Here is a 17,702-nt window from a genome sequence, read left to right as displayed (position 1 = left end):
ATGAAGCTCATTAGTCTAAATAAAAAATACAAGTTACACTGAACCAAATAATTAGGTCATGCAGTGTTAAATAAATTAGGATAAAAACATAGCTATAAAATATTGTGAACACCCATGTGTACAAACACTGACTAAATCAGACATATGTTGATAGCCCCGAGAAAACACGGGAAATGTTAGCTAGAACTCAACTTGATATCATGTCATAATTTCAATTCATGTAATATTAATAGTTTTTAAATCAGTTTACTAATACTCTTTTCTTTAGAACTCGTTAATCCATGTTAAAGGGCACAACTTTTGATATGAAACCAGAAAATACTTTGACCATTTGAAGGGACACAACTTCCCCTCCCAACTGTAAATCAGGACCGGCTCTAATCTTTCTTTAACTTTACGGGGACTGCCTGAAGTAAGGGTGTGCTCGCATTTTACCCTCCTATTTTTGCATAAAGCAAAGGTAATAGGGTTATGCAATAAAAGCTGCAAGGTTTGCTACAGTTGTTATCAAGTATAGCAACCAATAAGTAAATAGACTTTATGGGTTACCTGATTAAAAGGAAACATTTTATTGGTTGCTGTGGGTTATGATGTGAGGGCAAACTTTACACCTTATAATGCATATGGATTTAGATTTTAAAAACTGTACCATTTGTATTATATTTATAAGCAAACCAAGGGTTTAAGGACTCCTTCAGCTCCAGTTATTTGGCATCCCATAGGATGAGAGGCACTAAAGCAGAGTGTGATTGCTTTACAACAGGAAGAGTAAAATGAGTGCTGTCTTTAGGCTGTTTTGAACATGCCATGTATCCTCCTGATTAGTATATCTGTTACTGCAATTGTTGAGTTCACACTGCTGTACTTTTTTGGCCCATAAACATTATAACTATATAATACGCAAAAAGCCATGCATTGCTTGCAAATTATATTCTTGTAAACAGTTATCAAAAATTGGTGGTTAGTAATGTTATTTGTATAACATGACCTGCTAAAAAAAATAATATATTTCCATGACCTGTATAAAAGCTTCAACCTTTTGGGGGGGTACATTGTTACATAACCCTGTATCTGGCAATACAGAAACTTTCACAGTCGAGTTGAGTTGAGATCACAGATTAGCCAAGAAGAGATGACAAACAAGCACTAGAACCTGAAACCACTGCTGCTTTAACCTCGCATGACGTAAAAGGGCTTATTTATGAAACTGCAGTTGTGACCATGCAAAGATGAATACAGTCATGCATGTGTCAAAAGCAGCCTCCCTGCACAAGTTTTGTGTTTCAATGTGCCCCAGCAGTCTGGTTAGATTCATAGTAAGTAATCCAGCCATTGACATTGGGGACACAATGGACTGCATCAATAGACACAGTGTACATTTGCTTAAAGAATCAGATGCAGACATCATTTTTATCAAAATCCAAATTTTTCTCAAGTTTTAAAGAAAAAGTCAGACCAGATTAGAATCCACGATTTACCCTTATCTTAATTAAAACAGGGGAAAAAAACCGATCAGGAAAAAACCCTAACTTTTTCAGATTGTCACACAAAAACCCCAACTTTTTCTGATTGTTGTGCGATAAAATCCAATTTTTTTGGATTTGATGCCCGAAAAGTCAAAAATTTTCATGAAATTGGTGGAAAAGCCTGAAATGTTCAGATTATCATACGAAACCCAGCGCGGACCATGAAACTGTCTCTTCAAATTGCAAATGGAACCTCTACTTCTACAGGACCTCAACAGGTTGATGATTGAATATTATTGGATTCAGACTCTTTGCATCCTCGATGTATAATAAAATTTGAAAAATGTGATTTTTTTCCACTAAAAACTCGGGTTTTATAGTAAAGTATAGCATTTTAGGACTTTAATAAATAACTTCCTTAATCTCTGTGTTAAATTGTTAATAGTAGATCAATTTTAGCATATAATTTTGTGTCTGTTTTATGTTGCCCTCACTACAATTTCTACTGCTAGGATATAACCCAAGGTAGCACAAAGATGACTGAAAATATCAGATTCTCTTTCCCAACTCTTTGTGGCAGAACTGTGCATATTCCCTGGATTTTAATTTTTTTATTGGTATTAACAAGATTCTAAGTTAAAGTGCTTTAAATAATGGTGGTAATGATCGTTCTGTCCTAACGGCAAGTGGAAGGGATGAGCATGAGACAAGAAGGAAACAAGTACAGCATACCAGATTTAAATTAATTTTACTGCTTAAAAAAACAGGCTCATTAATTCATGAATATTTGAAAAAAGGGAAAAAAACTATATATGTAGCTGTCACTCAAAACATAGTCAAAATACCAAAAAATGTTGTATTCCAACTTCACATAATTTGCTGTAGTGTAGTGCCTTTCATACAGATGGCTCTAATAAAACTGCCTCTCTGTAAATATGTTTTAGCAAGAATATATTTTGACAGTCTCATTCTGTAAGTTTTACTTAAGGTTCTTTAGGGTTGAATCTAAAATTCCACCAGGTGCACAATGAATAATGGATTATTATGTTACTGAAATTAAATTTATCTGTTTTCTCTCAGTGGTCTCTTGTAGCTGCTAGTTTTAGGATACACAATTGTGTTATGCCATAAAGCCAAAGAATTAGTTGTAGAAATCAAATGAAAACAGAAAGTGGGAATATGTTGTCCCTATATTTCAAGGAACTATTTTGTTTCCGCCACACAACCATTGCTGTATTTTTCATAAATAACTAGCTCTAAGATTAAAGGAGGATTGCATAATTTAAAATATGCAAAATGAACACTACCAGTTATAGATCATTAGCTTGGGATTAAAGCTATAATGACCACTTCCAATTCAAGTGTTTTAAAGGGGACCCAAAAAAATTATTCTAAATCCTATTTTATCACATAGTCAAGCACAATGAACTTTAATTACACTATATTCATTATTTGAATCTTGTTTCCTTCAGTTTGGGAATTCATAATTATAGCAAGCAGGCAGAAGCCATTTTGTGGGCACTGTTATTAAGGCAAGCCTTGCATCATCTCAGAATCTTGTTTGTGCACCAGAATGGGGGACCCAATGTCCATCCTCATGCCCTGGCTACACAATTAAACAGTGAAGAGAATGAAGAGAATGGGGGAATATGTGGAGAGCAGTGACATCTAGGAAGTGCTGAATGGAAAGTGAAAGTAATTGTCTGTCCCGCCTCTATGCCTAAGTCATAGAGGAGGGGCAGGCAATATTTGATTGACTGCTGAGATTTTTAAATGAGCTTACAACAGCTATGAATAAAAAATAGAAATTGGATTTCATGTTTAATCTGAAAAGGACTTTTATTATACAGTTTTTTGTGTCTGGGCAACAGGTCCACTTTAAATGGTTATGAAAACTCTATAGAAAAAAACAAAACTCAAAATAAATACTGATGTTTGTAATATAGGATATAGTGTTATTATATGTACTTCCTGCTAGTGATAATTTTTGTAATTTTAGAAATGAGGAGAAGCAACCAAAACATAAACATGAATTGGCAGATCTTTCTTTCTTCATGTATCAAAGTTAAATTATATGTATTACACATTTCAGGATTCTCTGTCTGTTTTCTTCTAGTTACAAAGATAGATTTTTAAACTTGATGTGGCATTGAGCAAAGATCACAACCTATTCAACATCACAGAAGAAAACTTAACTGCTTTGATTTGTGACTTCTGTTGGCTCATTCTCTTATTTTCATTACCCCCCTTACTTACCTCTTTTCATTTGTTTATTTTCCCTCAGTTTCTTAGCCAATATAGTCTTTGCGCTTTACTCAAACTCTTGGTAGGAACTACAGCTTGGCAGAAGAGGCTTGAGCCACAATAACATAATTAAAAGGGACACAGTTTCTCGCATTTACCCAACTTGGCTTCATCCCCATGATTTCAAGTTTACTCTTTTAGTTGCCATTTTCCTGAGGCTTGCAAACTGTTAGGAAAGAGATTAATCTGCTTGGCTAGTTCTCCTGAGTTAAATATCAGCTACAACATTCACCTAAGCATGCAGAGATGCATTCAGAGATGCAGGCAAGGGATGTGTGATTTTAGGGGGGGGGAGAAAGGGGGCCTAGTTAGCAAGATTGCCTACTGTAGGCCCTTTTTAGTACAGCTACTGTGAAACCTTACATATATTTTCCATCACTTTCTCTGTTAGCCTCTACTAAGAATTCCTTTAATTTATTTATTGAATGTGTACCCTGCTCCACTACTGCCACTATGGTTAGGAATATGTATGTCTTCTTACATTGCAATTCTAACTTTTATTATTAGCCACTCACTTTTATCTGCCTTTGGTATTTTTCATTCACCAGCTCCCTTCTTAAGTCTACCCTACATCACCCTACTGATTGAGTTTTTATCAAGTGCACTTGATTTACATGACCTTGATCTCCCTTTTGAAGGGACAATCCTCCCCCCCCTCTTTTGACATGGACTCATTGTCATTTGGCTAATAGTAAAAATGTAATAAGCATGACAAAGTCACAGAAGGTATCTTATAGTTTTATGTTGTAACACCGACATATCTTACAAAGCATTGTACATACGTTAAACAACTGTCCTTATTGTGCTGTAAAAATGTTTGTGCGCCAAAAAAGATTTAAGCCAAATTGACCTATCAACAATTTTCCCTGACATTATATTTATGGTGGCAAATTACAACCATGTAGCGCTCGAAAGTGAAACAACAACACTTTTCCACCAGAAAAGCATGGGATGATGGTTAATACCTAATGAAAATATCTCATGTGTTATTTCATATCAACCTTTAGTGAATAGACCCCAAAATGCTAGACATGCTATTGGGATTTTGCTGGTTGAACTGTATTATTTCTGATTGCTGAGTATTGCTCAATATTTACCATTATTTTATTATATCACTTACAAAAACAATATCTTTGTATTCAGCCTTCCCAGTTTTATTTGATTATATATTTAAATATATTTACTTTTTATATGGAGCTGATAAAATGTCACTTCCAGGCATTCCAACCAGAGGCAAAGAGAACAATCTAAGCTAGTATAAGACTGAAGTTATGTAGTGGTTCATAAAAATACTTCAATAGCATCGGGAATGCATGGTTTTTTTTTTACTCTTATTACCTATATGCAATTTTAGGTTTTTATACATACTGTTACTAAATGCTATATTAACCCTATTACTGAACAACTTCATCCTTTTTATAGATACAATTCTAAGTACTGTAATGGGGTTGTTGAGCAATAACAATAGCTAGATAGCAACAATTCCTCTATTCCTGCACTGAAGTGTATCACATATAAAATGTATGGGGGTGGAGAAAACTACTTCATCTAAACCTATTGACATTTACAATTGCAATGTAAAAGCAGCAAAACAGTATTTTGTGTTTAGTATAAAGGCTTGTGTGCCAAGAAAAAAAAATAACACTTTGAAAGAAAGCTTTAAAAGAAAGTTGTTGATTAATGGCTGGCAAGGCGTTTTGAAATGCTTTTCTGTCAATATGTCACACAAAAAGATTTGTATGTGCGTGTGTATGTGTGTCTGTCTGTACTTTATGTATGAGTGACCGTAAAATTAAAATGACATTGTTAACTACACAAGGACAGGGACTGACATTTATTATTATATTTGTGAATCATGCTAAAATATTCCACTATGCTGTACAGGGGATTGGATGTGAATACAAAGCACAAAACAGAAAAAAACTAATTACAAATTGAAACAAGAATATACATATTGAGTTGTAAGTTGAAAGTGCCTTGCTGTTTACAAGACTGATTAAACATTCTCTTTGCAAATGTTTGTGTAAAATATCACCGCTCTGTGCATAAGTGAAAATAATTATAATATTTCCTACCTCAGAAAATCCGGTATTAATTATGAAAGTTTGAATTATGTTCATATTTTCGTTATAATTTTCTGCTTTAAATTGGTACAGTTTTCTGTATAATGTATTCTATACTTTTCAATATACCTATAAAGCTAAGTAAGACTCAGTACCAGCAAATTCTGTATATCCAACACCCACTGCTGAAACATGATCACTTCTAATGATAAAATTAGCTCATAGCCACAAGTCCTTTCACCTAAAGCAAAAGCAAATTATATTCACAAGAAAACACATGATAGTCACAAATGCAGGTTTTCTTGTGTTTAGTTTTGTCAGTAATTTAAATGAAGAACATTGATTGATTGCACATTATATTTATATAATACACAAAAGCCATCAATATCTTGTAAATTATATCCTTATAAACGGTGAGTTCTGATGTCATCAGTTATAAACCGTGAGTTCTGATGTAATTTCTGTCACATGACTCACTGAAACTTGTGTATTATAATAAATAAAGTACCCCCAGTTGCAAAATATGAGGGTATTAGAAGTTACCTCGGAGTTCCATGACCTATATAAAAACACTCGGCCTTTGGCCTCGTGCTTTTATATGGTCATGGAACTCCTCGGTAAATTATAATATCCTTATATTTTACAGGAGGGTGTACTTAATTCACTATATATTATATTTATTATTGCCACTGAAGAATATTATATAGCAGCCATGTCAAATCCAGTACAAAAGTACTTTAGAGAGGGCCAGATAAATGCTGTAACAAGTTTTACAATGTTCATTTTTTTTCTTTGCCTAACTCCCTACCCCACACATTCATAAATTTATTTCTAGCAGGCCCATTATAAAATGATTAATGGCTAATCAGTTGGTATTTACCCAGATTTCTCCTGCTTCACAAAATCATGGATCACAGCCTAATACTTGTCTCGAATAGAACATATGACATTTAAACAAAAAAAATTACAGTTAGGAGCATTTGATTCCTGTCAATACATAGCGGTCATGAAAATTCTTTAACACAAAGAATAATTTATTGTATTGATTGTAATGTGCCACCCTCTTCCTGCTATGAGCATTTGAGGTACCCCTGGAGAGTAGGGGGCCAGCTGCCTTAGTAGGCAGAAGACCTTGAAACACCCCTTAAAAGGTAAGTTTAAAAATAAACAATTGCATTGTCATAGTAACAAGCATTAAGTTTGTATATATAGCAGATATATATATAGTTTGTGTATATAGTAGATGTGGATTATTATAACCCCTTGTAATACAATTCTAGTAATGCAGTAAGAACCAAGTGACAAAGTCCACCTATAAACTATTTTCAAATGAATAGGTAATTTAGAAATTATAGCATCATGAATATGTAACATGAGTAGACCCCAGCCAGGCAGAAACTGCTTAGATATTAAAAGGTCTTAGTTTAAACTAGTGCAGAGCAAACTTTGTGATCCCAGAACTGGTTTAGGGCCCACCAAATGTACCCTCATGCAGATCAATGTCTCATTATTGAGCAGAACAGCAGTCCATGTTTGCTTAGAGATTCAGTCACAAAAATGTTTACTAAGTTGAAAACAATGTGAAAAATTGGGGGAACCTATTTTCTGGTAAACATCAAACAAATTATGATTTCTTCCATAAAAAAAAAGAAGCCTCTCTTGCTTTTAGAGTTTCAGGGGCCTACACATGGGCATTTTTTCCTGCATCCCCCTGTGGTTAATGCTTTTTGTCTGCCTCCACTGGGGACCATTCAAACAAATTTAGCCCATGCTTCCTGATCAGGCTCATTCAAACATGTGTAAGCATTGAACACAGGAGGAACACAGCTTGATTGGGTGACACGGGGACAAATGCCTGTGTGTAAGGGACCTCAGAAATAAATTCAGGAACTGTGTCTGTGTCCCCTAGGACAAAACAGAACAAAATACCCTTTATTTGAATTCTGTTATTCATAACCATTTTATACAATGTAGCTTAACATGGGAGTAAAAAATATACAAAGGTTTAAATGAGGCAATGACATCCATTGCAATTTTAAACTAAACATAAAATGTTAATATCCATTGTAAAGCTGTATGCGAACACTTGGTATTATTATAAATGGGGTTAAATTTGTGATGTCATTATTCCTTTAATGGTCTAATAATGCGAGATGTAAGAATTAGTCTGTATTAATTATTATAATAGAATTATTATGGGTTCATTGGATTAGGCCAAACCAGAAAGATGAGCAATACAAATGCAGTATGTATACAGGGTTACCAAATATGCATATTCTCTCTTGTATATTTCAAAATTGTTCAGTTCAAACACTTATAAAAGTATAAACCTATGTAGTTACATTCCCTAATGTAACATTAAAGGATATTAGCAGTGACATTGAAGTTTAGCAACTATATGCTAAACAGAGACCATTGGAATAAGCACTACGCACATTTGGTTAGTAAATAAAACTGCTGACAGTTTGAGCTATCTGTAATTTCTTGATATTTTCTCTTTTTCCTTCTATATTGAGATATTACCCAAGCGGCTTATGGAAATCTTTTCAAAATAATGCTTAATATTCCTATGACCTTTGAATATTTTATAAATGCTATGATGGAAAAGAACTTCACTAGTTTAAGGTAGAACATGGTGCTTAATAATGCACTTTCAATGATGTTGTTTTTCGTCTGCATATCAAATTAAGACCTACTTCCAGCTTAATGCTGTATTTCTGTCTGGCACCTCATAGGACCTTTATTATAAAAAGCCTGTGTATAATGTGCTATGGAATTAATACATGTTGCATATGTACATTTTGTATAAAATACAGAAATGTACTGTTAATTTTTGCTTCAGTACAGGTGAAGGTTTACAAAAAAACCTGTGATATTTATATACACCTACATATTGGAAAATAGTATTTTTGTGCATTCACTTGCAAAATAGCCTAGTGGACTGTTTATAGTAATAGTATAATTAGTATTACTGTAATATACAGGTATAGGATTCCTTATCCGGGAACCTGATATCCAGAAAGCTACGAATTACGGAATGGCCTTCTCCCATAGACTCCATTTTATCCAAATAATCCAAATTTTTTCCTTTTTCTATGTAATAATAAAACAGTAGCTTGTACTTTATCCAAACTAAGATATAATTAATCCTTATTGGAAGCAAAACCAGCCTATTGGGGTTATTTAATGTTTAAATTAATTTCTAGTAGACTTAAGGCATGAAGACCCAAATTACAGAAAGATCCGTTATCCGGAAAACCCCGGGTCCGGAGCATTCTGGATAACAGGTCCCATACCTGTATTTAAAGTTACATATTTATACAGACCTTTCTTAGTACAGTAATTGTGAATAAAGTATTCATGTTTCCTTTGTGTATTTTCTGTTCCTGTAGAACCAGAGCAAATATGACATTTCCGAGTATGAGAATATTTTTTCAATTCTCTCAGCAGTGGAAGCACTTCTACAGTATGAAAAGGAGAAATCAGAATCATCAGAATGTGAGCTCTTTAACAATGAGACAAAACAGTTTCTGCACAATCTTGACCAAATGATACTCAGTCTTTCTGATGACTTTCCTTTATTTTCCTTGTATCTGTGGAAAATGGGAACATTGTGTTCGTACATAGAAAATTATAAATGTAAGCCTCTTTAAACTGCTCAACAGAAAGGAAAGAAATTATTAATGTATATAGTCATCCCTTATAACAGATTTCTCTTCTGTTTAGCTTTTTCAATTACTATTTCTGAAATAGAAACAGAAATGTATATTAATGTGAAAAGACAGGAGTGTAGGTAGTATAGTAATACACAGTATAGTTTGTCAATGTATTTTTAAAATGTAAATATGTATATATATTTTAGTAGTTAAGAAAGTAAACAAAAAATGTGTGCCTTTAACTCCTTCCCTGTCAACAACCTAAAATCTATGTTGCTTATGAAACAATTAAGAAGAACCAGCAACATAGATTCAGTAAATTTATATTTTACAATCAGATATATGGGAATTGCCACTGCCATGGAGGGAATTCCAGGGCTGTTTTCTTTCGTTGTAAAGGGTTCACAAGAGTGAACTGATCCTTCTTGCCTGCAAAGAATAAACTGCTTTATGCATATGCTTGCAACATGGCCCCAAACAGTCATAAAATCTAAAGAGACAAAAAAAATGTTTTGAAAGACAAAAATAAATACTACTGTACATTCATTATACATTGGTGAATTTTAATACACATGGATAATTTCCCACTATGCATGTTGCAAAATGTGTTTTGTCTATATGTATCAACAGTTATATCAAAAAATACAATTTTAAATATTAAGTTTCTCTTAACTACATATTTTTTAGTTTAATTAAAAATATGAGCTATACGATATTTATGCCTCATTCATATACTGGATTTATATAACACTGGGGCACTTTAAATAACTGCGTGGATGGTTGTTCATCCCCTTTCTCAGTGAAAGTGTTCTGTACGGCACTCTCTCATTCCCTCAGTGAAGTTGGCTATTCTGAAACTAACCCCAAATTTAGGTTGGCATCAAGGCATATGTAGAAGAGTAAAGAGATATTCTTTCCAAAGCTAACCCTAACTGACCTTTAGGCTGAGTGATCCTGTTACAGTTGCAGGTCCCCTTGTAGGTCCAAACTGCAGTTTGATATTCATTTAAGACAACTGGTCTTGGACACCAACTCTTAAGTTTTTGACACCACTTCATAAAGAAAAGCATATGAAAGATAAATAGTGATGGGCGAATTTATTCGCCAGGCGAGAATTCGCGGTGAATAAATTCTCAAAACGCCTGCGAACATTCGCGGCAAAAATTCGCCGGCGTCCAATTTTTTTTTTTTTAAAACGGACACCGGCGTCACAAACGGGCGCCGGCGTCAAAAACAGGTGCCGGCGTCAAAAAAACAGACGCCAGCGCCGTTTCGCAAATTTTTCGCCATTTCGCGATTTTCGCGAAGCAAAACGGCGCAAATTCGCCCATCACTAAAGATAAACAGTTCAAGTAATTGTTGCTTTTTACTTTTTTTGATCAAAGAAGTTCAAAATTAGACTCACCAAATCTAGAGGTGTATATGATCTAGTAAGCATTTCTACAAAGTATAATTGAAATAGTTGAATTACACATTTCGTGGAAGTTCACATAACAGAGACCACTTGAGGTAAAAAAAAGATGAAGTTTATTTTACATGAGCTCCATGAAATCACAAAGCGTTAGATCCCCAAACAAAGAAATCACAGAGTTTTTATAAACTTTGCAACATATGACATAAGAAATTGTGGTCATACAAAAGCCTTACCATTGCGACAGCATAGAGATATCTCTTTACTGCACATTAAAACAAACAACTGCCCAAATAACCAATTAAATGGTTCTTCCTCAAGGTCAAGGTAATAATGACCAAGCTAGCTTGAGAACAGAATCCATATAAGTCAGGGGGCTCCCAAGAGAATCTGCATACACAGAATTTTATTTTTTCTCACGTAGGTATTACTGTTTTTTTTTTTTACATAAAAAGGTTTGCTAATATGACATGACAGACCATTCAGCCTGATTTAATTTTTACTTGTCCCTTGAGTGTCGATAGTTTGATTCTGAGTTCCTGTATGATGGCCAATAATAGAAAATATCTGGAGACTGCTCTTTGAAAGGAGATTTAGGCTTTTCAAATGTTGACTATGATAGAATGAAATAACAGCCTGTGAATTCATTTTCTTTTACTAAATATAAATATTCAGCACATGTATTTGCAACCTGTTAAGAGGCATTTCTAGTTACAATATCTCTTTCTTGTAAAGGGTGGTTTACTAAGTGGATGGTAACACAAAAGAATGGAAATGCCCCATTTGCTAATTATACAATACCTTACAATGCTTACTTCAGTTTGAGCCCAAGTTATGCGAGAATTTTGTCAAGCTAAACAAAAAAACACAACAGTGAAGACTGGGAAAATGAAAAGAAGAGGTATTGTTAAGTCAATAGGTGCACATGTCTGAGACCCCTGAGTGTCTGAGAACCACAAGCAACTGTATATATGTGTACAGCCTATTTAATGATTGTAAACCCCTGATTCAACATTTTGGTGTATTAAATTGTCGATCTTACAAATCTGTGTATTTGTTTCTCGATGTGTATCACATTTATTAATACAAGTCTCTCTATTTATTACTTCAAGCTTGTTGGGCCAGCACATTTCGCATTGCATGTAGTAAGTAGAATTTCTGAAACAGGGAGTTATTTACAGTAGCATCCCCAGCACCAACACAACCACTGCGCCAGTTTTTGAAATGTTTCCCATTTACCTTTCGCTAGAGGGTAAGTAAGTGTAGCGCTATAGTAAATTGAGTGCACCGATCTCTTACTATAAACTCCAATCCCAATGCTGTGCTCCGGATGAGACCTTAATTCTTAGGGAGTAAGCCCTCACAAATTGTGGAAGCAGGGTGTAGTGTAACTGTAACTTTGTGCAGGGTGCAGTAATTGGGCGCCAGTGTTTCTTATAGTCTTCACATCCCTAGGTCTGTATACTTAGTCCCTTCTTCTGGGCAATTGGTACCAGAGATCATAATCCCACTCACATTCCTCGGAAGAGCCTGAAGCTGCTCAGCTAAATAGCCTGTCTATCTGTCACTCCTAGAGTGACCTCCTAAGGTGAGTAGTCTATTCTTACTAGACCTAACCTGTCTAGGTTCCACTGGATATCCTGCCTGCTGAGGTCAGGGTTAACACAAAATGGACCCTGAGCACATGGCTACCCAGGACTTTATACTTTAGCACAGTGCCATCAACTGGTCACTGTGTGAACACCAAAGGGGCATAGCTTTAAGCATGATCAGGAAACAGGCCCCCCTCCTAACTGTACTTTAGGACCAAGTTTGGTGTAGGGGACTGCCTGCTTCATAATACTGGGAGACTAATTTACTAGTCCCCTAAATAAGGTAAGTGTGCCCATGCAAGTAAATTCACTTCTCACTTTTTTCACTTCTGTGGTACAAAAATGCAGTACTTTACATTTAGGTTGAGGTAGATTCTTCAGTCATATACCTCAAATTTTTTAACAGACTCCCATATGACATCTTTATTTACAGCTGAAGGATCTTCCAAACATCCTTTGCACAGCTGGTTATTGCTAAATTAATGGAGAAACATCAGAAAGATTCAGCTATACCATTGGAGCTTTTTTTTATGTAAATTCCTTGGTCATTTCAAGAAGAAGCTAGGAGTAACATTTGTTGCTACTTGTAGTTATAAATGAAACTGATGTACTTTATCCCTTGCAATGCATGTTGTACAAAGTGATGTGTATATGTTCCTTATTGACAAAAGGTCATACTGCTGTTTCTTTGATTTCATGGTAAGTTATTTGTACCTGTAGAATATGTTATCAGTGTACTGGTCTGTATCTACATAACTATGGCAGCTCCTTAGAATGAATTATATTTAGCAACTATTGCCAATGATGCCTGCCCATAATGGAGCCATCAATCCTATCTAAAACAAACACTTGTCCCAAAACTGTAGCTCTCTTATGAAACAATAAGAAAACGTATAAACACAAGTACAGTGTTCCTGAGTGAGGGACTCAAGCTAATGAAGTGTTCGTTTGGAAAATGCAATAGTCATAGGCATAGAATTAGTCAGTAGCAATAATAAAATAAGAGAAAAACAGGAAAACAATAACTGCCCATACTACCCCCTGTGGCAATAAAAATACCTCCCTCCCACAAGCTCAGGTTGCTGTTTTGTAATGTAGGGAAACTTAAGGTCATTAGAGTTTCTACTACTGTTAACAATATTCCTGCTTCAGACCAATGTCAGGACACTATATTTTGGTCCAGACTTAACACATGCTTTAATCTCTTCCTTGATGTTCAAGTAAATGAAGTAACAATTTCAGGTAGTTGGACCATGGTCTCACTGAGGAATAGACCTTTGAGTACACTTCCAGCCACTCCTAAACAGAGGCACAGACAGTTCAGTATAACTGGTCTGTGGCCAGTTTATTGGAGGCTTTTCCAAAGAGAAAAAAAAAACAAAATACAGAAAACAAAAAAATACTAAGCCTATCTGGCTCTAACTAATACACAGTTAGATTTCCCTTACTAATTCAGGATCGGAGCCTTGACCCCAATCCCACACAAATAAGTTGCCCATTGACTCAAGGGACTCCATAAACCAGTTTTTATGAAAGCTGACCAATAATAAAATTGAACACATTGTTTTCCCCCACTGCAAAACTGACATTTGCTGAAGTTACCCCACATATGATCGTAATTTGGGGGGGGGGGACATACACTGCTTGTTTCCCAGTGCTTTTCTTTACAATGGCTAAATGTTAAAGTTTAACATATGAAACTAGGGGGCAGATTTATTATGTAGTGTAAAAAATGGCAGCATAGTTCACCACACATCGCCAGGCAGCACAGTTTAAAAAACGGTATAAAAATGGCATAAATTATTTACGCTCTTTTTCTTTGAGCAACTTCCGAGGGAACTTACTTACAAAGATCTGAATACGTGTAAAATAACAGCGGCAAATCTGGCTTTTGCGTGGTGTAAAACAAAACATACCTTGCTAAATTTTCTGTTTATTTTACACAGCATTTTACACAGTTTTTTGACAAATTTCATTTTTACACAGCATAATAAATAGGCCCCCAAGAATGTCTGCAACAGTTTAATGAAGTTTTCTTTAAAGGAAACTTTAAAGCTCAATTTTGTTATACCTGGGTCCAGTAATTAACTTAGTACAGTTTAAGAAATGTTACTTTAATTAAGCTATTGACTCCACATTACTCACTAATCAATAAGTGCTTGAAGTTACATTGAATGAGCGGCAGACTAATAAAAGATTTTCTAAATTGAAGCTGTACATTATCATTCATAAAGGTCAACAAAGTTATTCTGTAAAGCCCTGGGGGTGTGGGATTTATAACTACTGCTAGTCTATATTTCATGTTGAAGCCTGCATGCCACCATAATAACCTTCCTGCATTTATAGTTAACACTATTATTATATTTACATTTACAATATTTATTAAGTGCCAACATTTTCTACAGCGCTGTATACAATGGTACATAAATTACAAAAAAAACTGATTATGTAACATTAGGAAAAACCTAATCTCCTATAAAATCTATTTGCTTCTATATTAATGCACTGAGAACATATTCTCTGTTGTAATTCTTGTAGTGTATGAATCATTATCCCTTCTTCTGTAGCTGCATCATTCTGTATCCCAGTTGCATTGCTTCAGCCACCAGATACCCAGAGGCCACAGAATGCTTCATATGATGAAAATGTGCTGGTAAAAAATATGTAAATACCATTTGTGAATACATATCATCCTGCTATGAGAAAGGTATATGACTTATATTTATAAACACAGGGCCTTGCCAAAGAGGGCTTATTCTAACATAAAAGAATTTCAAAAACCCAGCTGTTGTCACACATTTTACCGCAGAATTTGAAATACAGGCTTGCAATGTTTTGACTGTTCCATCTGTTCCTAGTCAGAAAGCTTTTGATTCAATGAATGTTGGTGTGTTTCCATGCTTGCAGAGCAAACAGTGCTCACATTTGAACCGCACGATTCACGCTAAATATGATTAAAGGCCATTATACATGTGATACTGAATACATATTCAATATTACATGTTTAATAGCCTTTACGGTCTATTTGATCAAGGGTTAATTTATCAACGTTCACTTTTTTACCACAATTCATGTTTTATTGAACACATTTGGATATGTGTAATTGTTTTTCTACTTCAAATAAAAACACAGTTTAAAAAAAGTTAATGTTACCTTATTCATTAACAGTTCTAAATATAAAAATGTCTAATGAATACAATTGTAGAAATACGACTGATAAATAACTCCCATAAAGTCTCAGGTTTTCCATTGTGTAGATCCCTTGTTTTTTTCTCACGTTCATAATTACAATATATTACTGAGTATACCTCCAACAAATGTATGCATTAGTTGGCCACAGGGCCACGTGCATGCCCCTCTGGTCATGAAATCAAGTATCCACTTCCTCTATGTGTGCTCCATGGATAAGTGATAGGTCATAGGGCAGGTGGTAAGGACAGGGCCCCAGTGCTGCCTGAAGACTCTAACAAGGTAGGAGACTGGAGTGGGGCTCCAATGTCTTCCCCACCCATCCCTTATACAAAACATAGGCAGCAATGTATTAGACAGACAGATATATATATATATATATATATATATATATATATATATATACACTATTGTGCACAGAAAGTTATACGTTTACTTAGCATTTGTGCAATATTTTTTTTTTGTTGCAATATTTTTTTTTTTTTGCAATATTTACAGTAATCACGAATTGCATATATTCTGCCTATACCTTTAAATAAAAATACACATTAGAGGTCATTTATGAACCTTCAAGGCAATGTGCAAAGTGCAAAAAATTAGTGCAATGCACACTTCTTGTCTGAGTAAAGGACCCCTATTATCTTATTAAATTGTATTTCCCTCTCCCCTTTCTTCCCCCTCCTTCTAGGTTGTTTAAAGAGAGAAAATATACTTCTTATACCAGTAACATCAAATTTAAATAAATATGTTTGTATATAATGGAAAAAAAACCCAAGACACATTTAACTTTAAAATCGCACAATCCATCGTGCTACACTCGATTTCTCCTCCCTGGCTATCTCATATAAAAGGCATGGAGGAAAAATCGAGCTCCGCGCGATGGATCGTCGCCCTATCGCCTTTTCTGAAGAGGAGAGGAAGCAGAGTTTCGGTAAGTTATTTATTAATAAAGACTTTGCGGTTTTAACGTTAAATATGTCTTGGTGGTTTTTTTTCGTTAGAAAGAAACAAAGTTTAAGAAAAATTTTTTTGATGTTAATGGTTCTTTAGTTTTAGATTAAAAATATTGCTCTGAAGGACCAAGCTGGAAAATGAAAGCACTTTCAGTTTGACGTTTGCATTAATCAATGAAAAGAAACAGCCACATGTCACATTGCTTAATATACTGTAGGTTAATTATTCTTCATTCCCATCAAAGACTCATTTCATCCCTTCAGAATCAACCACAATGAACTATTCAATTTGTAATTCCATCTTTCTCTTCTGTTTTATTCTCATAATTAATTGCTAGGCTATGAGAAGCTCTGATTAAACAGGAGGTAGGATTTGTCTAATAAGCAAAAACAAAATAGTAGATACCAGTAACTTTAGTCGATAGCAACTACTGACTTCTGAAGGGATCTGTAAAGTAACAAGATGTTAACCATTTAATAGTATGAACACTGAAAAAGGGACTAAATAAGAAATATGCTCAGAACAGGAATGGGACATGTTATCCAGAATGCTCAGGATCTGGGGTCTTCTGGTTAATAGATCTTTCCATAATTTGGATCTTCAAACCTTAATCCTTTAAACATTAAATTAACCCAATAGGCTGGTTTTGCTTTCAATAAGGATGAATTATATCTTAGTTTGGATTAAGTACAAGGCATTGTTGTATTATTACAGAGAAAAATGAAATCCTTTTTCAAAATGTGGATTATTTTGATAAAATGGTGTCTATAGGAGAAAGCTATTCCTTAATTCAGAGCATTCTGGATAACTGTTAGCCGGATAACGGATCCCATACCTGAATCAGTGTATGACCATGGTATCGATAGGCAAATGTTTTGGAACAGCATTAGGCTTAGTAAAACATTTTCATTTGTATACAGTGAGTAAATGTTTATTTTTAATGTGTGGTGGTATCTCTTTTTATCTTAAAGGAACAGTTCAGTGTGAAAATAAAAACTGTGTAAATAGAAAATAAAAAATGTTTCTGATATAGTTAGTTAGCCAAAAATGTTAAGTATAAAGGCTGG

The 17,702-nt window shown here is 34.7% G+C and overlaps 1 protein-coding gene and 1 long non-coding RNA gene across 2 annotated transcripts in view; one reads left to right on the top strand and one right to left on the bottom strand.

The window, feature by feature from the left end:
• The window catches only part of mei4.L (meiosis-specific 4 homolog (S. cerevisiae) L homeolog), a 53,487-nt gene extending 43,427 nt beyond the window's left edge, over positions 1 to 10,060 (top strand). Inside the window, exon 4 of the mRNA XM_041563104.1 lies at positions 9,226 to 10,060. Within this exon, the coding sequence (XP_041419038.1) occupies positions 9,226 to 9,486 (261 nt within the window). The 3' untranslated portion in view covers positions 9,487 to 10,060. The remainder of the gene's footprint in view (positions 1 to 9,225) is intronic.
• The window catches only part of LOC121393748, a 132,489-nt gene that overhangs the window by 37,551 nt on the left and 77,236 nt on the right, over positions 1 to 17,702 (bottom strand). The window lies entirely within an intron of this gene.

Source organism: Xenopus laevis, chromosome 5L, assembly GCF_017654675.1.
Source record: "Xenopus laevis strain J_2021 chromosome 5L, Xenopus_laevis_v10.1, whole genome shotgun sequence".
Classification (NCBI taxonomy): domain Eukaryota; kingdom Metazoa; phylum Chordata; class Amphibia; order Anura; family Pipidae; genus Xenopus; species Xenopus laevis.
This window is presented reverse-complemented; position numbering and strand designations above follow the sequence as displayed.